General features: G+C 54.7%; 3 protein-coding genes across 21 annotated transcripts; 2 read left to right on the forward strand and 1 right to left on the reverse strand.

Moving 5' to 3' along the window:
- Positions 1–68: 68 nt before the first annotated feature.
- TMEM150A (transmembrane protein 150A) lies at positions 69–17,298 on the reverse strand. Of its 18 annotated transcripts, none has more exons than XM_027072062.2 (11): positions 17,168–17,298; positions 16,488–16,668; positions 15,994–16,041; positions 15,570–15,656; positions 14,900–14,967; positions 14,413–14,540; positions 14,051–14,228; positions 9,999–13,786; positions 9,018–9,449; positions 1,954–3,645; positions 69–1,834 (listed from the first exon to the last, which is right to left on the reverse strand). In XM_027072062.2, the coding sequence occupies exons 2-8, from the start codon at positions 16,550–16,552 to the stop codon at positions 13,545–13,547; spliced, it is 816 nt and encodes a 271-aa protein (XP_026927863.1). In that variant the 5' UTR covers positions 16,553–16,668; positions 17,168–17,298; the 3' UTR covers positions 69–1,834; positions 1,954–3,645; positions 9,018–9,449; positions 9,999–13,544. The 18 variants fall into 18 exon arrangements, with proteins under 18 accessions (XP_026927863.1, XP_026927864.1, XP_014931336.2 ...); XM_027072063.2 differs by having other exon boundaries at positions 16,632–16,668; positions 17,168–17,221; XM_015075850.3 differs by lacking the exon at positions 17,168–17,298 and adding an exon at positions 16,746–17,158.
- On the forward strand, positions 1,519–8,235 carry VAMP5 (vesicle associated membrane protein 5). Of its 2 annotated transcripts, none has more exons than XM_027072067.2 (3): positions 1,519–1,652; positions 7,170–7,307; positions 7,774–8,235. In XM_027072067.2, exons 1-3 carry the CDS (start codon positions 1,650–1,652, stop codon positions 7,981–7,983), a joined length of 351 nt encoding a protein of 116 aa, XP_026927868.1. In that variant the 5' UTR covers positions 1,519–1,649; the 3' UTR covers positions 7,984–8,235. The 2 variants fall into 2 exon arrangements, with proteins under 2 accessions (XP_026927868.1, XP_026927869.1); XM_027072068.2 differs by lacking the exon at positions 1,519–1,652 and adding an exon at positions 2,226–2,363.
- Positions 10,427–12,275, forward strand: RNF181 (ring finger protein 181). The gene is made up of 5 exons (XM_015075852.3): positions 10,427–10,564; positions 11,186–11,316; positions 11,496–11,605; positions 11,791–11,865; positions 12,133–12,275. Exons 1-5 carry the CDS (start codon positions 10,479–10,481, stop codon positions 12,190–12,192), a joined length of 462 nt encoding a protein of 153 aa, XP_014931338.1. The 5' UTR covers positions 10,427–10,478; the 3' UTR covers positions 12,193–12,275.
- Positions 17,299–18,623: the final 1,325 nt, after the last annotated feature.

The raw sequence follows: 18,623 nt of genomic DNA on the forward strand, positions 1-18,623 counted from the left end.
GGCCCTGTTGCAGTTGAGTGAGGGGTTGGAGGAACCGGGCGCTTTTCCTTCTCTTTGGTTCTTCAAAGTTCTTTTTTTTTTTTTAAGTAATCTCTACAACCCATCATGGGGCTTATCCTCACAACCCCGAGATCAAGAGTCTCATGCTCTTCCGACTGAGCCAGCTGGGTGCCCCTGGTTCTACAAAGTTCTATTTGTCTTTTGTCTGCCCCTGCCCCTTTGGGACTTAGCAGGGCCTCTGGGTCTCAGCTGAGGGGGCAAGCATCTCTCCCCATGTCTCGTGGTTGGGCCCAGTCAGTGTCATAGGACAGGGCCTATGGCCCTCCTTCCCCTCCATGTACAATGGGCCTCTTTGTCTTTGGGCTTCCCTCCTCCCCACCAGGTTCCACCTCATTGCCACTCTTTCCTCTCTCTTGGTTTGGGGAAAGGGTTCTTGTCATCTCTGTCCCTATTTCTCCCCTGAGCTTTCCAGTATTAAAAAAAAAACAAACAAAAACAAAAAAAACCCTGTTTTGGGGAGGGGGTGTAGAAGGGACAGGTTTGGGAGACAGAATCTGGGACTCCTACTGGCAAGTCCTGAAATCATACTCTGAAAGCCAGGGAGGAAAAAGAAAAAAAAAAAAAAAAGCCCTCTGGGCTGTCTTTGTCCTCCTAGGTCAGACTACAGCCATCCTCTCTCCTCAGGCCACTCCTGGACTCAAGGTCCACAGAACTGGGGTGAAACCTCTTCCCTGGGACCCAGAGTGCCCAGGGTGGGGATGAGGGCTGTGCTCACAGGGGCTCAACCCAAGGAGGGAAGCCCTCAACCTCCTTCCTCAAGAGCAGCCACAGTTGTGTTGGGGGTGGCAGGGGGTGGGGTGGAGAACAGGTGGCTGTGACTTGTTTGCAGCAGTGAGAGGAGAGGGCGAGAACGGGTAGAGTCAGGAAGGCTCTGGAGGGGTGGCCTCGCCCATCTTCCGATGGAGGAGCAGGGTCATATGAGGGCAGGACTGCAGCTGCCCTTGTGGTGAAGAGGGAAATACGGAAAAGCCAGAACTAGCACCTTCTTCATGGGGGTCCGTTTTCTTTTTTAAGCGAGGCGCCATTCACACAACATACAGTGTATACGTGTATGTACAATTGTAACACACAGCGGTGCCGTTTCAAAGTAGACAATTCAGTGGTAGGTAGTGCATTCACAATGTTGATTGTGAATAAACTTTCTTTCGTTCCAAAACTTTCTTGCGGAGTCGGTTTTTGGGTACCGGTGGCATGCATTCACCGAGGTGGCAGAGACCCCGCCTGGCTGGCGGTCCGCGTCGTCTCTAGCACAGCGCCATCGCTGTGGCACTGGGACGGTTGCTTGTTGCGGGCGATGCCTGTCTCCAGAGCCCATTTCACTGGGCCCCCCGACGTGTGGGGGTGCCGAGCGCAGAACGAGCCCCGGGCTGCTCAGGCGCAGGCGCCCGGTTCCGGGGGCTGGGGAGCCAGGCGAAGCTGGGCCGGACGCCTGCAGCTTTCGCTTTTCGTTGGCCCGGGTGCGGGCTCGGGGCAGGCGCGCCCCCCGCCCCCGCGGCCGCGGCCCCGCCCCTCCGCTTCCTCCCGGGTGTGTGGCACCGCGGCCGCTCGGCGACAGAGGAGCGGGAGCCGGCCCAGCGGCGGCAGCAGCGATGGTGAGGGCCCCGGGCGGGGCGGAGCCGACCGCGCAGGGAGGCAATGGGCGACGTGTGGGTGGGAGGCCGGAGTCTGAAGTCCGAGGTGGGAGGCGACCTCCGGGATCCGCGCCGGTCCCCCGGTGAGGTGGCCACCGCCAGGAGCAGGATGGGGGCCAGAGCCTCCACTCGGGGCGCGCGGGCTGGGGAGAGAAAGTTTGGCCGCCTTGGCGCAGTGAGCGCGACTCGGGCTCCCCCCTTCCCTGAGCCTCGCGGTTACGGAGTCAGACTCCAAGCTAAGATCCTGGTCGTGGCCACTTACCAGCTGGCTCTGTGAGCCCGGGCAAGTCACTTAACCTTCCTGAGCCTCCTTTTCCGCATCTGTGAAGTGGGGTCAGCAATACCCGCCTTGCCGGTCCTTGTGAGGTTAAGGGAGATCCAATGGCAGAGCCCTGCCTGGCACTCAGAACCTTCTCCTGAGAAGTGGTAGGTAATGTGATGACCTCTTCAGCCTTTCCTGGAGCTGTGAAGAGCCAAGTGTGGCCTGGGAGTTGGAAACCTGAGCAGATGGGCTGCCAGAGGCTCTGCCAGCCCCATGGCAGGGTGTTGGAGGGCACACTCCTTCCCCTGGGGAAAGATCAAGGGAGATGTTTACCATGAAAGTTCCACTGAAGTTACCAGAGTGTGGCACAGGCCTGACTCCTAACCTCTGCCTAGGGACACATTCTGGAGGTGAGTCATCCCCCACTCCTGCTGCAGACTCTGGCCTGTGTCCCCACTTGCCAGCTATGAGGCAAAGGTGTCAGGAACAGGTGGTGCCAGTTGCTTCCTCTGTCCCCTGGACTCCTGGGAAGATGGGCTGGGCAGGAAGCAGGCTCGGTGCTTTAAGATTCTGCCCTGGAGAAGCTGGCAGAGGTGTGATGGATGTGGCCTGGCTGGGGGTTATGATGCCTGGATGGCCTCATCTCTAGGGAACTGGAGGCAGGAAGAGGAAGTGGGGCAGGAAGGTTGCACTGAGCTCTAAGGCCACGCCAGGAAACTGAGGGAGGCTCCAAGAATGGGACAGAGCTCAGAGCCCACTTCCTAGCATGCAGGGCAAGGGATCAGCCAGGGCTAGGGGTGGGCTTCCAGTTGGCCTCTAGCACTTGGGGAGAAGAGGAAACTCCTGAAATGAAGGCTGAGGCCAGGATAATTTACTGAGGGGTACTGGAAAACTCTGGCACTCTCATAGGCTCACCTGAGGCAAATAGTGAATCAGAGCCCAGGGAGGGTACATTGACCTTTCTCCCCTACCCGTCTCCTAGCCCCATCCCTCTGTTTCTTTCAGTCTTGCCCCTTTCTCTGCCCCCAGCGCTTTCCCTTCCTTCTTCCACCCCCTTCCCTCCTTGGTCTTTCTTCCTTGTCCTCCTCTGATTCATTCAATCAACAAGTATTTCTTGGGCATTTCTTCTGTGCCAGTCATGGTGGCAGGTATAGGTGATAGAGCAGGAACAAAATGATGGGAAAGATGACAACTGAATGGGTAAGAGCTTGAATTCATTCATCTTCTGGATGGTCCTCTCGTATGCACTGTCCAGTGAATGTGGGTTTTGAACCATGGGCTTCCCTCGTGTGCGCACCAGTGGAACTGGCAGCATCAGAAGGTCTGGGGAGTCTTTACTAGCCAGCTAAAGTATTTGACCTCCCTGTACTTGCATTCACTTTAGCACAGTGGTTAAGAATGTGATTCTTGGAGTTTACAGTGTATTGGTTCAAATCCCAGATCGTCTAGTTACTGCCTCTGTGACCTTGGACAGATGGTTTAACCCCTCTGAGCCTCAGTTTCTTATAAAACTGGGAGAACAGCATGCCTTCAGTGGGTTGTGAGGATTAAATAAGATACGGAGGACAAACAGCAGGCAGTGCTTAGCTCTGTGTCCATTGAATGGTGGCCGTTATTACTGTCAGGATGTACAGCCTTCTCAGCAGCCTGTAGTGCTTGATGGAAATACTCGATGCAGGTTATCAAAGGCCCCTGTAAAGTTAGAGACAATTAAGCACACAGGTTTGCAATAAGGAAGAACTTGCTTGGCTGTGTATTTTGTAAAAATATCTAAGAGGTTTTAATGATCACACATATTGTGTAGTTCTTGAGATCTGACTGCTAAGAAAAAAACATCAGTGAGGGAAGATTGGGCTCCATTAATGACAATAGCTCTTGTTTATTGAGCACTTAGTATGCGACAGGTATTGTGACAAGCACTTTGTTCGTAACATGTCACGGGCCCTAGCTAACATTATGGTAGATATTATTCTTGTCACCACTTTACGGACGAGGCAGTGGAGGATCAGAAAGGTCATGTAGTGGACGAGTGGCAGAGGCAAGATTTGAAGGAACCCAGGGCTGCAATGCTGAGCCCTCGTTCTTAACTCTCAGCTCAGGTAAGTGCTGAGTAGGAAGGAGCTGATACACCCCTTTGCTGCCCCAGTCCTCTGACTAGAACAACGGTGACAGCTGGAATAGGGGTTCTTGGGCACTTAGCCAAGAAAGAAAGGAGACGGGAGAGTTACGACAGGGAGGTTTGGGAAAGCTTTGTTTTCAGAGGCACCTAGGGTATTTGGCCTGGAGAAACCGGAGATGTTTGAGGGTTGAAGGCAGGATATTCTGTACAGAGGGCTAACGGTCTATCAAGAACATTTCCTGTGTAACTGCCACCCCCTGTCTACCAACCATGCTGATGCTCCCCCTCCACTGCACAGCCTCAGCCCTGCAGACCCCAAGCAGGGCTGGCAAGTGCCCCTCCCACCCATCCTTCCTCTCTATGCTCTTTGCTCCCCACTACCTGGCAACCCCACACCCCTGCTGGTGGCATTTGTCTGCCTCTTCTGGCTGTTCTCTCTGCCTGGGAGTTTTCTCACTGCCGTCTACCACCAATAGAGAAATTATTCTGAAGCCCCTCTCCAGTGTCCCCCACTTGGCTCAGAAGTCTACACTAGGTCGTGTTCTGTTCCTCCAAGTGACTGTCCCCTTCTTGACTTTTACCGCGTGTGTTCTCTGGCCCCACCCTGCCCCCCTCCGCCCTTACCCTCTGCCTGGTGTGTCTTTGCCTGAATGCCCCAACTCCACCCCATCCTGTAAGGGCTCATCCACCCGGTCTGTCTCAGTTCACAGGAATCCACTCTCTGAGGGAGGCTCCAACACTGGGTATGTTTATCTCACAGCACAGCCCTTCACTCTTCTCTCATGATGTCCTATATGTCTCTTTCCCTCAGTCTATAGTGGGCTTCTTAAGAACAGGCACAATTCATTCAGAAATTTTTTTCCGCGTGTCCACTGTGTGCCAGGCACTATGTTGAGTTCACTGTGGCAGGTGTAGTGTGGCCCTGCCCTCTGGTCCCTTACCTCCTTCCACATTCTGTGGTTATTTCTCACTGTGCCAGTAGGGACCTATGCATACAGTGTCCTTTTTCTGCTAGTTGAGAGAGGACCCAGGAGGGGTCCCAAGGAGGGACTTGAGCCCGGGGCCTCTGTGTTCCCTGGAGCGAATGTGTTCTTTTAGGCCTGGTCCCACCTTGGCTCCGGACAGGCCTGGCTTCGCAGTGGGGGGAGGAGGCTGCAGATTGCAGCAGGAAGCACAGCCAACTCTCTTGGGGAATGTGACCCAACGTCACCCCACGTTGGAGAATAAGAGAATAATAGCTGGAGTTTTCAGAGTAGAAACACAGTCATATTCAGCATCCCACCAACCTCTAGCAGTGATTGTCATTTCAGATCTTTGTCCATTCTCAAGTTTTTGCCTTGGGCTGTTATGAATGGGGGGATGACTTGTGCCAAGTGAATGCGAACTATGTGAGCTTGTTGACTAATGTGGTAGTAATAAGAGTGGTGATGATTACTGGGGAAAAGTTAGCGATGGGGGCAGCTTCCCTGCTCTCTGCATTATTGCTTTGTTCCCCAGTTTCTGCTCCCCCAGCCTGTGAGTGCACCCCTCTGTCATAGTTTGCCTGCCCCCTCTCCAAGCAGGTTGCTTTTCTAAGCTCATGGGTAAATATTGACCTACTTGGGTTTCAGATGCCTGCCCCACGAAACTCCTGCTGGGCTAGATAAACACACTGGGAAAACATCTCTTGAGACTAAGAGTTGCTCTTGGATAGGCTACAATGCGATGACCCGCTCAATGAGTCCTTGCAATGGTCAGCACTGTGCTGGCCCCCCCAGGCCACCAGGATGGGGGGCAGACAGAGGTAGCCCTTCCCCCTGGGGCCTGTGGTCTAGCTGGGAAGATAGGACTCATGTACTGGGAATGCTTGGAAGTTGTGCGCAAGACAGCTGCAAGGATCCTGAATGCGGATTCTTGCCTGAGTAGGAGTAGCTCTCCGTGAACACCGGATCCCTCCCCTTTCTCTGGTTTTAAGTGGAATTCAGTCAAGTGCCAAAATGTCTGCTGCAGACAATGGGCAATATGGTCTGGCAGGAAAGGGAGCTTGGCTAGGGCTCTGTGGGGAGGAGATGAGAACAGGGACGGGCTGTGGGGGAACTAGGCTGGGAGAAGGGAGTTGCTGTGGTTTGTTAATCTGCTGGTATTCATCTCCCTGACATGTCCCTGGACCTGCTCCTGGACTTCCAGCTTTTACTGGGGCCTCCTGCCCTAGATCTCACTCAGTTGCGTGTGTCCAAAGCCCAGTCCCTTTCTTGCTTGTGATGCATGCTCTCTTCCTCTCTCCTGTTCTCTCAGCCCCCCACCACCTCCCCACTTGAACCCTGCATCTGCCTTCCTCTGAAATTACCTGGGTTCTTCTGTCTGGTGTGGTTGCTGCCCAAGCTGAGAAGTCTAAGAGTAGGTCTCATCTCTGTGAGTTGGACTCTAGTGAAGACAGTGGGTGGCTGGAAGGCTAAGGCCAAAGGCCAGGGAGGCTGAGGTTCCCAGGCAGACAGGGAATCAGTTTTGAGCACTGATACGGGAGCAGGGTCATCCCAGGAGGCAGAAATGGCCTGACCAGTCAGAGGGAGGGTTGATCTTCCCAGTTTGTTTCTCTGTGTGTGTCTGTGGGGTTAGGCAGAACCTATGATGTGTGGTGGTCTGAAGTGACCTTCCTAGCCCTGTGGGGGTAGATCTCCTCCCCGTCTGGCTTCTAGCCATGTAGCTTGGTGCCCTCTTCTTTGGTGCTTCCTTAGGCCAGTGGGAAGCCACAGGGCAGGTACACATTGGGGAGAGGCCATCCTAGAGCAGGTGAGCAAAGTACCTGCTTTGTGGGAGGGTGAGATTCTGGGAGGTTTCCATCCTGAGGCATCTTAGAGGATGCTGAGATGCTGAAAGCCAAGGCTGACCTAGGACCTGCCTTGATGGGCAAGGAGAAGAAGCTGTGAGAGCAGAGGCAAGCCACACACACTCAGGAGACTGGTCCTTCCCTCTGTACATATCATACCCTTGCATGTAAGATGCTGTTACCCTATCCATACATCATCCCCACCCCACACACAGTGGGGGCAAGGAGGCCGCTAGGTCTCAGGATCAGGTGGGGGCCTCCTGCAGTTCTGACCTTGGGCTTGGCGCCCAGGCAGGGAAAGAGTTGGAACGGTGCCAGCGGCAGGCGGACGAGGTGACGGAAATCATGCTCAACAACTTCGACAAGGTCCTGGAGCGCGATGGAAAACTGGCAGAGCTGGAGCAGCGTTCTGACCAACTCCTGGACATGGTGTGAGGCCTGGGGAAGCAGGGATGGGGGAGGGAGAGGCCAGAAGGGGTCCTCAGAGAGAAAGTTCTCAGGCCGTGCTCAGGGTCTCTTTGGTGGGGTCTGAGGCTTGCCTGTGGGGCAGTGTGAGGCCTGTGAGTTTGTTGAGGCACCTTTAGCCTAGATATGCTCCAGGTAGGCCTCATGAAGTAAGAAGTCCTTCGTATGGAGCTGTGGAGCTTTGTAAAGGGCTGGTATTGTTAACTGGGGGTGAGTCTGTAGGGCTGTGAGTCAAGGGCTACACCAGTGTCTGAAACCAAGAGTCAGGCTGGGAGGATTCCAGGGCAGGCTATGTGGAGAAGGGGAGCAGACAGGCTGGGAAGATGCAGAAGGAGACTAGGCCCTTCCGGGGAGGTGAGGTTGGGAGACCGTGGCCCTGGATCTCTAGGGGAACCACTAACTCCCACCCTGTGTCTGGCGATGTCCACAGAGCTCAGCCTTCAGCAAGACAACCAAGACCCTGGCCCAGAAGAAGAGCTGGGAGAACATCCGATGCCGGATCTACTTGGGGCTGGTGGTGGGTGGCGGCCTGCTCGTCATCCTGATTGTGCTCCTGGCCATCTTTCTCCCACAGAGCAGTGAAGGCAGCAGTGCCCCACAGGCCCAGGACGCAGGCGCTGCCTCAGGGCCTGGGGACTGACCCAGCTGGGCCTGAGGAGAGGCCGATGGCCATACTGGCTGGTTCTGGTCTCCAGAGAACCCTGGTGTTTGCTCCCACCTGAGCCACCCAACTGAGTGCTGAAGAGCATCCCTGATGTGTGCACCTTTGCATCTCCTATCACGCCACAGACTGGCCCTTGAGGGCAGCCTGCTGCACTGGCCATGCCAGGCCAGCCCCACCTGGAGCTCAGTAAAAGCTGCTGTTTGGTTAAAAGCTGCTGTTTGGCTAAAAGCTGTAGTGTCTGTGTGTGTGTATGTCTGAAGCTCTCCAGGTTGCCTATACTCCTGGGGTTGCTTAGAAAGTCTACTGTCCAAGGGACTTTATCCCTGGGAGATGGCCCCTCTCCTTTCCCTTCCATACTTGATTCAGCCCTACCCAGACAGATCCTTCTGGAGTACAGGTGGAAAGACAGAGTGGTTCTCAAACCTGACCCTTCAACCAGCACCCTCTGAGCCTGTTTCCCTAGGAATGAAATCTATTATTTTTCTGATGTCTTGAGGATACTCAGTATAGGACTCCAGGAGAAGAAAGTACTTCAAAGATGTTTATATGACAAGGCTCTCACCTTTGGATAGGCTTTTCCCTCTCTGAACCCCACCCCTCCCCAGCTCAATTTCTCTATGTTCTTCCTCAAGCTTGACACCTGATTACAGATGAGGCAGACAGCAGTGAAAAAAGGAAGGGCTTCAAAGGTGCAGCAGTGCGCAGTCACAAGGGACGGCCTAGGGTTTGCCCTGTAGGAAAGGATTTGGCCTTTTCAGAGCTCCATGGCCACACAGGGCCAAGCAGGCAGTGCCTTCAGGGTCACAGGAAAGATGATGTAAGAGTAAAGGCCATGGAAGAAGGAAAGAAGGTCCTACCAAGACTGAGGAAGCTGGGCAATCTCTGCCTGGCTACTTGACTGCCTCTCAAACTCAAGTGTGGGTGGAAGGAAAATTCAGGGTCAAGTATGTAACAGAAGCAGTTCCTTGTTAGGCAGAGTGAGGACTACTGACAGAGAAATAAGAACAAACCTGAGAGTTGTGTGGAGCTTTACCCATCACAGGGCTTGTTACTTCTACTGGGCTCATTACCATCTTCTTTTCCTGAGAAAGATGGAGAAAAACACTTGGCCCTGCAGTTGGTCAGCAAAACCACTTAGAGGCCACGTGAATTTGGGCAAGCCACTTCCGGGACTTGGGTTTTACATATGTAAAAAGGGACATACTTAACTCCCAGAACAATCATGAGGATTGTTTATACTGAGTGTAAAACATCCATCAATGTAAGGGTTCTGGATGCCAAATAAATGGTAGCTATCATCCAAATCATTTAGTGCAGTAGTCCTCAGCCTAGCCTCACAGTAGGAATCACCTGTAGAGGGGCGGCTGGCTGGCTCAGTCAGTAGAGCATGCGACTCTTGATCTCATGGTTGTGTGAGTTCAAGCCCCATGATGGTGTGCAGCCTACTTCAAACAAACAAACAAACAAATTAATAAATAAATAGAATCCCCTGTAGAACTTCTAAAAACACCACCCCTAGGCCTCAATCAGTACCAGAGCTAAGATTTAAACCCAAGTTTGTGGGATGCCTGGGCACACACGTTAGCCACTGCCCTACACAGCCGCCTTATGGGGCCTAGTTCTGTTAAGTCAGAATCTTTGAGGGTATCTGTCGCAGGGTTATTTTCTCTTAAATATGCAACCCCTCATTCTCCCTCCAGGATATTCATGGGTAGCCAGGGATGCAAACCACCTTTTGAATCCAAGCCAAAGATTTTACAGAAGCTAGGGGAGAAGTTGAACAACGGGCTGAAGGTCACGCACATAGTCCCATGAGCCGGTAAAGTCCCAGATTTCCCGGCAGGGATCTTTCCTCTTTCGGTTGGGAAGTTTTGCTTTCTCTTTATTGGGCCTAATAGAGAAGAAATGAACAGGAAATTTTGTTTTGAGGGTATGGGAGGAATCAAGCGCCAACTCCTGAACCAACTGGAGTGCAGGAGGTGCAGAAGTACCTGGCGGGGCCGGACAGAGCAGCGGGAAACGCGGTGATTCCAGGTTCGCAGTACCCTCAGCCCCTAGGCCAGCGCCTCCCTTTCTCGGAGGGCCTTTAACACCTGTGCGTCCTAACCCTGCTGAACCGCAGCGCGGACTCAGGACCCCCTACAGCCTCGACACTTCCCTTTTCACCGCTCTGTGGACGCGAATTACGCGACACTCCCACGTACCTACCCCAGGTTAGGAGTCCAAAACAGACGTTTCCGGACCAGCCCCAGATCCTGCCATTGGCTTTAGCCTTTGGTCACCTGACTTACTCGAGCCAACGAGAGGCGGCAGAATTAATACTTCCGCTTTCAGTGCGGCAAACGAGTCTCTGTTCCCGCCTTTCGGGTGCTCTGATTGGTCTTCCTCTCTCAGCTCGGCAATTTATTGGCCAGAGCCACGGGGCCGCAGTCCAGCGGGGTTCGAGGGCTGTGTGAGACAGCACCGCTGCGATGGCGTCGTATTTCGATGAACACGACTGCGAGCCGTTGGATTCCGAGCAGCAGGCCCGAACCAATATGCTGCTGGAGCTCGCAAGGTGGGTACGCGATGCTGGGAGGTGGGGGCGCAGGCAGCAGGTTTCTGGGCTTGGGCTGGCTGGAGAAGGCTGATTATATAGGGCCTCCATTCTGAGGAGGAAGGATGAGTAATCTGGAGAGTTAGTCCAGAGACGAGATTCGAGGGAGATCAATAATTTGGATCATCCATAGACGGGCTGGGCAAAGAGATTGTGGGAAAGACTGTAACTGGAGAGTAGGGGGAGTAGGGAGCGGGAAGGCAGCCGGTTGTAGCAGGTGAGGGAGAATATGGGTGATGGGGGTAAGGGAAGGGCCGTGTGGGTGTGAGTAGGTACATTAGTTAGGAACACCAAGCACGGCAGCCAGCGCTGCCACTGGGAATCTGGCTTTACCAGGTCATTCCTACATAGCCTGAGTAACTTCTAAGCCTGTTGCCTCATGTGTAAAGTGGGACTAAACTGCTTGCATGCTTGGGGTTGTCTTATAGCAGCTGTAAACCACTTCCCACTGTGCTTTTTATCTAGTGAGTACTTCTGCAGGGTACTAGCTGCAGGGCATTTATTTGCTATAATGCCTAGTGGGCTGTTGGCAAAGAGAAAGTATGGTTTTCTGTGGTTCTGACCATGCGCCGTTCTTCCCAGGTCACTTTTCAATAGGATGGACTTTGAAGACTTGGGGTTGGTAGTAGATTGGGAACATCATCTGCCTCCACCTGCTGCCAAAGCTGTCGTTGAGAACCTTCCTAGGAGAGTCATCAGGGGCTCTCAGGCCGGTGAGAACACTAATTCTTTCCACTGTTTAGGGCAGGTTTGTCAGACCCACTCCCTCCCAAGCTAGACTGGTCTGGCCCTTCAGTTTTCCAGGTCAGGTTGGGGCAAGAATGTCCTTGAAGAGTGGGAGCTGGGAGGTAGGGCCTGTAGCGGCTCTCCTGATCAGCACTCCCTCCTAAAGAGCTCAAGTGCCCCGTGTGTCTTTTGGAATTTGAGGAGGAGGAGACTGCCATTGAGATGCCTTGCCATCACCTCTTCCATTCCAGCTGCATTCTGCCCTGGCTAAGCAAGGTACTACTTCCTTTTTCTCAGCCCTCACTTGCCCTGGGCCCAGTTCTCAAGCCTCTCAAGTTCTTTTTATGAACTGTTAGGGGATCAGAAAAGGGAGAGGGGTAGGGGTGGGTATTGGGAGCAGGGGATGAATATTAACTTATGAATACCAGACTTGGGCTGGAACACTGTCCTCCTTTCCTCAGACAAATTCCTGCCCCTTGTGCCGCCATGAGCTGCCCACTGATGATGACACTTACGAGGAACATAGACGAGATAAGGTAGGGGCTGGTGGTAAGTGGAGAGGGTGGTAATGGGGCCCCCCAGTCGCTGTCCTTTTGTTCTCATTTCCTACCTTAGCAGGTCTGGGTAGGCCTCAGGGTCCTTGGCTCTTGTCGTCTTCCTGGTGACTCTGGTGAGGGGCAAGAGCCTTGGCAATGCACATGCTAGGAGCCTGAAAACAGTGATAGCTCCATGATAGCTGTCCCATTGCTCCACCCACAGGCCTTCACATATGGCTCATGCCCATTGTGCTCTCTTTCCTTCAGGCTCGCAAGCAGCAGCAAAAGCACCGACTTGAGAACCTCCATGGAGCCATGTACACATGAGGTGCCTGGGGCTGAGTACCAGTCTTCCACATCTTTCTCTTGCACCTCAAATCCTCATTAAAATTTTCTTTACCCACCCTGCACTGCATTGCTCACAAGCCTGGGCAGGGGTTCCGTACCCTCCATGAGGTCCCTACTGCTACTGGGGAAGGTGGTCCTGAAACACAGAAAGCACCAGGCTGTGTGTCCCTTCCTGTTAAGTGTACACACTGCTCAGTCTGGCCTGAGAGAAGTGGAGCCCAGGTCAAAAACCTGGCTACTAGATCAGCCAGGGCTTGGGCCTGTGCATTCATTGTTGGAAAGCAAAATGTGTCAGGGTCTGGCATCCAATAGTTACTTACAGATGGTAAAGAAAAAAAAGAGAGCCTACATCTCTCTCCCCTGCAATTTTTAGTAAATCTTGGAATCCCACAGGCTTTCTTTAGCTTCATTGTGAAAACTGTTCCTATCAGTTTGAAGTTGCTCCGTGGATTCCCTCTGCCCCCACCTCTGCCCCACCCCAGTATTACCTACTGAGGAAGCAAACTTCAAACCACACTCTTGAGTAGAAGAAGGATCAGGTCAGTTCTTTAGACTGTTTAAAGTCCTAGAAAGGGTTTCAGGCCCTTGAGGGGTATTTGGATAGCACCTGGCAGTCTTTATTCTTGGCAGCCCTGTTCTCAAAGAGCAGTGGCCACTCAGGACTCTCTGGGGGCAGGGGATTTTGCCCATCCTTTGCCTAGGGAAAGCCATCCTGGGTTAGTCTCTCTCTTGACTCTTCAGAACAGACTACAAACATGCAAATTAGAATTCTTTTAATATATATATATATATATATATAGATAGATAGATAGATAGATATATGTATATATATATAAAAGTACTAAAATACCCACATGGTTCTGCTGTGTTATTTGCCCGAAAGAAAGAAAAGGGCAGAGTGAAGAATCCCAGTGCAGCTCAGTGGGCCCCAAAGTGGGCCTTCCCACAGTCTAAGGAGTGCCTATCCCTCCACCCCAAATTCTATCCTTCTTGCTGTTCCCAGCCCCCAATTCCTGCAGCAGGAAACCCCAGTGGTTTGGCTTCGGCACTGGGGAGTAGAAGGCACCTGAAGGGCTGGCTGGGTGAAATAAGAATATGTGACCTTTGAACATAAAAACAACAGTGCAGAGTAAGGGAGTAGGTTGTGTGCAGCCTAGGCACCTGCCGGGCCTGTTCCTCCATGGCATGGGTGGGTGTGGGATGGCCACTGCTCCAGCAGCAAGGAAGCCTATATCCCGACAACACTTTCTCAAAACCATTTTTGGTACAAAATAAATGCAAAGTTATGAGGTGGGAGCTGGTGAGGTTGGCCCGGCCACCCTCCCCAGACCTCAGATCATGGCGATGCTTTCGGGGGCACAGGTGAGGTGAGTGGAGGTGCGACTGCTCCCAGAGGACTTGGCGGCCCGGCCAGGGGCAGGCTGCAGCGCAGCCACCAGCGTCTCTGATGACACTGCTCCGAATTCATAGCTGAAAGTGCCGTAGAAAATGAGGATGTCAATGACAAACACCCACTCGCACAGGGCTGCCCCATGCTGCAGCTGAGAGCTCTCGTGCATAAAGAAGACCGCACCTGGAATGGGGCTAAGGAAATGTTCAGTAGGATGTGTGGAAGCCTGTTGACACTCCTACCTTCCTAGATAGATAACTAGGCTGGGGCCAAGAGCCAGGTCTCACCTCCTGGGAGGGTAAGTAGGAAACCACACTGGGCAGTATTTTCTGGATATATGTGTACCAAGCTCTCCTCCAACCCCCCAATGCCCCCCACCCCGGGTCTTGGGTGGGGAAAGGCTGAGCTAGAGGATTAGTTCCTGGCTGCCCTGTCCTGGAAGGATACTGAGGATCAGGGTGACAAAGGCGATGGCTGCCAGCACAATCCGCACGTAGGCCATAGCCAGGTCCTGGGGGGCTGTGGCCCCGTGGTAGCAGAGGGCACAGTGCAGGCAGACAAAGAGCAGCCCGGCGGAGAAGGCCACACCAGTTCCGATGTAGTGCAGAGACTTAGCATGATCCACCTGGTCCGGAGAGAGCACCCATCTGTGAAGCAGCCCTACCTCCTCCACCCCCATCCCCTTTCTCTCTCAGACCCCCCTATCCCCACCCTCAGCCTTGTAGGGCTGTCTCTGTAGCTTGGGGCAACCTTCAGGGGACTGAGGGCACCCGTTCGTGAAAGTTCAAGAGGCAGGCAGGCGGGCACACCTGGAAGTTGCCGACCACCACAAGGCCCGCAGCGTTGGTGCAGCCTGTGATGAGCGTTGTGGTGTTGACCCAGGAATGACGACTCTGCTCCAGGAGCTGCCCGTAGCGCAGCAGGCAGATCAGAGCCACTGGGGGAAGACAGCACAGGTGGGGCCAGCACTGGTGCTCTCCTCCCACCCCAGCCTGGCCCAGCCAGCCCACCAACTGCCCCGGCCTCTGCCCCTGCCCCCCACTCTGGTCTGAGGGCCAAAAGGGAATAGAAGGGCAGGTGGTGAACTGGGTGTCCTCAGCCTCCAGCCAGCAGGGTGGCTGTGTGAGACACTTTGGCCCTTGTTCAAGAACAGGAGAGACATGACTCCTCTTGCCTTAGCCCTTGGTGGGGGTGGGCCGCACTAGGCAAGGGCTTCCTGGGCCCTTCTGGGAGGGGGGTGGGGGAGTGGGTTGGATTGGGCTGGGCTGGCTAGGGGGGGCTGAGGGCACAACTCACCCATGAAAGCACCCATGTTGCCAATGAGGCTGAAGAGGCAGCTCTCTGGGGGATATGTGCCACACTTGCTGGGGGGGGGGCAAGGACAGAGTGAGAGAGGAGCAGGAGCACTAGCACCCCCATTCTGGCCCATCTGTCTCTTGCTTTAACCATGCCTGTTCCTTAGCAGCAAGCCACTGATTTAGGAGAAGGGCCAGTTGTGTTTTATAAACAACTGGCTGCAGGCTGGGCCCTCCCCCAAAGCAGAGCACATGTGTGTGATGGGTAAGGGAGTGCCCAGGATTGCTGGGCAGAGCCCAAGACTCCTTGGACTCCCTGAGACTGTCAAGGTCTGCGGCCAGTCTGGCTTTCCTTGGGCCAGAACTGGGCTGGGCAATCAGAGGGCTTCAGCTTAAATCCAGGTGCCTCCACTTACTAGCTGTGTGACCTGGACGGATGACATAACAGTCTGTTTCCTTGCCTATAAAACAGTGAGAACGATAGCTGCCTCAATGTCAGGAGGATTAAACAGTGTTCTGCGCGTAAAGCATTCAGCACAGGGCCTGGCACACAGTGATTGGCATGTAGTATTGTTATTAAGTGCTTTTAATATACTTACTATTTCTGAGACCCAGGGATAGGGGTTTGAGGGGCTGGGGTCTCCCTTACCTGCCCAGAGTCCAGGCCTTACCTGATGAGGGGGACATCATCCAGGGTGCAGCAAGTCTTGGGGCCCCCTTGTTCAGCGGGGTCAGGAGAGCAGGACTCGTTGTAGGACCTGGCAGGCAGGACAGAGAGTAGACTGGGGGAAAGAGGTTCTCCCAGCCTGTACCCTCCGGCTTCTCAGAGACTACCCTCCCAGTATTCTCTTGGCAGGGGCAGGAGAGCCCACCTCCCTGAACTGGCCTGAGACAGATGCCAAAGGGGTGAAGGGATGGTGGGAAATAGGTGGATGGGCTTGAAGTCATGCCTGGGGAGGGGCAGGCATTGCCAGTGTCAGCTAAGAGCAGTGAGGGCCAGGGTCTCCAACTGGCTTGCTCACAACAGCCCCGACCCAAGAGGGAGCAGAGATGAAGGGAGCTTTAGAGGGAGGCTGTCTGCAGAGTGCGCCATACCAGTTCTCCACAGGGCATGCGTGGCGGTTCATCACGGCCATGGCATACCTGCGGGAGCAGAACTGTCACCTCACACCCGTGACCCTCCCAGCCCAGCTTTCCCCCCTACTGACTCTTCTCTCTTGATTCTGGCCCCATTCAGCCTCATTGTCCTTGTTGGGGACTCAAGTTGGGGTGGCCTGAGAACTGACACCACATCAGAATAGCATGGCCTCAAACTAGAGGACCTCGGGGTGTCCCTGGCTAGAAGTATGTCAGGGTCGTCATACTGGACAGCGGCGGTGCCAGCTCGCCCGAAGTAGCTCTGTGCCCAGGCACCAGGCCAGGCTTTGGAGACAGCTAGAGTGATCCTGGGTACCACCCCAGAGCCTGCACAGGACAAGGGGCTCTGTGTGTGCCATGAAGCTCCTGTTGGGTCCTGGCTGGGCCCTATCCCCCTCAGCATGGGCCCATTCTGTCCCCCGTTGTCTTCCCCCTTCCCTCTATTTACTCACACAGTCCATAGGCCAGTGATAGAGAATGCTGACAAGCTGACAGGAAGGAGGATCCAGGCGGTCATGAGGGAGGGGAGCCAGGGTGGTGGTGATGTGGGGGGAAGGGCAAGAGGTAGGTGGGAAAGAGGGGGCCGGCCCAGCTACCTTAGGGTACTTCGCCAAAACCATCAGCGGCCCAGGCCTGGTGGAGAGAGACAGGTCAAAGTCCAGGGTCCAGTGACTGGCCAAGGCCGGTGGTGGGCAGAAGGTGGTCCACACCTGATTCACAGCTTCTGCTGGGGCTCTGAGGGCCTACATTTTGGGCTGAGCCCACGCCAACACGTGGACACCTTCTGGCATCCCCCGGGGGCCTCCGCGTTCCACCCGAAAGCCACCGGTGGGCCCAGGCCCTCAGGCGGGGCCGTAACATCTGGGGAGGGAGTCGCGCTCCCTCGCCTGCGGGACCGGGCTGGGGGAAGGGTGCGGTTAGGGCAGTCGAGGGGGCCGCGCCGAGGAGAGCCTGAGAGCGGGTGCCGGTCCCGGCGGAGCGGCAGCCACGCGCAGGCAACCACCTGACCGCCGGCGCCCCGGGGGAGAGGTGGGTTCGCGCAGGAAGCGCGGCTCGGCCCCCGCCCGCGTGGGCGCACGGAAAGCGCCCCGGGAGCCGGGGACTCGAGCCTCCCCAGGGGCCCAGTACGCACCTCCCTGGAGCGCCCCGCCGCCTCCGCTCCCTGCTCGGCCACGCTTGGTATGGTCTCTGGCTGCGGCCCTCGGAGCAGCCCTGGAAGGTTTAAAGGGCCGAGCGGCCCCGCCCCTGTCGCCCGGGCAGCGCCGCGCCGCCCGCTGGGACGTGGAGTCCGCGCCGCCCCGCGCAGGGCCGGAGACTACAACTCCCGAGCCCCCGCGCCCGCGCTGCGGTGCAAGCGTGGATGGCGCCCCGACTTCGGGGGACCTGAGCGCCGAGGGCTGAGCCGTGGGACTCGGGTGGAGGCTCTGACTCCGAGATGCCGATAGTCCCGCGTACCCTGTTCCTGCGGTGGAAGCTTCGGGAGGCGGGAAGCTCCGGGGCTGCATCGCTGTGATTGCCATCGCGTACAAGGCTGGTGGAAGCCTCCCTTCGCCGCTGGGCACATTTTTGCAGCCTGGACTGTCCGGCAGTGAGACTTTCGGGAGCCTCCCTCAATGTGGCCGGGCTGCCTCTCTGTTCTGGGCGAGGTGGGTCCGCGGAGAAGCGAGCACAAAACCTTGGCTGTTAAGTTTCAAGCGCCTTGTATTTGGCTTATGCTTCCCCTCCGCCCAGCAAACCCTGGAGGAGGGCTACTTTCATCAGATACTTTTTTTTTTTTAATGTTTATTTTTGAGAGAGACAAAGTAGGAGTGTGGGAAGGGCAGAGACAGAGAGGGAGACACAGAATCCGAAACAGGCTGCAGGCTCCGAGCTGTCAGCACAGAGCCTGATGCGGGGCTCGAACTTGGGACCGCTGAGATCATGACCTGAGCTGAAGTTGGACGCACAACCGACTGGCCCATCCAGGCGCCCCCAGATACTTTTTATTTTCAAGGTACAAGTACACAAAGTACTGTCAGTGTCATGTTTCCCGACTGATGAGCGCTTACTCAAAACAAGGCCACAGAGATCAGTGGATATCTATGGTCACACATGGCCAGGTGTTGGTAAGAGAGGCAGGCTGGAGACCCAGAGCAATCTGGGAAGAGGAAACAGGATAGCGTGGGAATAAATTACCATTGCCTTCACCAAAATGTACAGGCCAAGGGTGCCTTCCTGGACATTCTTTTCATGATAAAAAAAAAAGAGTGGGAATACTTCTTTTTCACATACCCAAAGGGAACAGAGGCCCAGGCTGCCAGGAATAGGGGAAGCTTAGGTGTGGCAGCACTGGTGAGTTGAAGGTAATGTGCAGAAACAGGGGCCCTGTACTGTGGGGAAAATGGAGATATACTGGGAAAGGGCTTGAAGGAGCAACCTTTTTTTTGACCCAGTGGAAGGTAAAAATAGAAACAGGAAATCTGTGGGAGAGCCCTTTTCTGAATTGCAGCAGGACAAGTAGTTAAAGCAGGGCCAATAAGTATGGCTGTGCAGAGAAATCACTGTACAATGAAATCACTGGCTGAATGGACTAGTGGGGTATAAAATAC

This window comes from Acinonyx jubatus, chromosome A3 (genome assembly GCF_027475565.1).
Source record: "Acinonyx jubatus isolate Ajub_Pintada_27869175 chromosome A3, VMU_Ajub_asm_v1.0, whole genome shotgun sequence".
Lineage (NCBI taxonomy): Eukaryota > Metazoa > Chordata > Mammalia > Carnivora > Felidae > Acinonyx > Acinonyx jubatus.

Bases quoted from the DNA above. Each gene is read 5' to 3' on its own strand.
- RNF181 (XM_015075852.3), top strand. From the start codon at position 10,479: ATGGCGTCGTATTTCGATGAACACGACTGCGAGCCGTTGGATTCCGAG. The intron at 10,565-11,185 runs GTGGGTACGCGA...CGTTCTTCCCAG, and splicing joins ATGCTGCTGGAGCTCGCAAG to GTCACTTTTCAATAGGATGG. The intron at 11,317-11,495 runs GTGAGAACACTA...TCCCTCCTAAAG, and splicing joins CATCAGGGGCTCTCAGGCCG to AGCTCAAGTGCCCCGTGTGT.
- TMEM150A (XM_053200858.1), bottom strand. From the start codon at position 15,846: ATGACTTCAAGCCCATCCACCTATTTCCCACCATCCCTTCACCCCTTT. The intron at 14,541-15,569 runs GTAAGGCCTGGA...GTCTTCCCCCAG, and splicing joins GATGATGTCCCCCTCATCAG to TGGCTCTGATCTGCCTGCTG. The intron at 14,229-14,412 runs GTGTGCCCGCCT...TCTCCGGACCAG, and splicing joins TGGTGGTCGGCAACTTCCAG to GTGGATCATGCTAAGTCTCT.
- VAMP5 (XM_027072067.2), top strand. The intron at 7,308-7,773 runs GTGTGAGGCCTG...CGATGTCCACAG, and splicing joins CTGACCAACTCCTGGACATG to AGCTCAGCCTTCAGCAAGAC.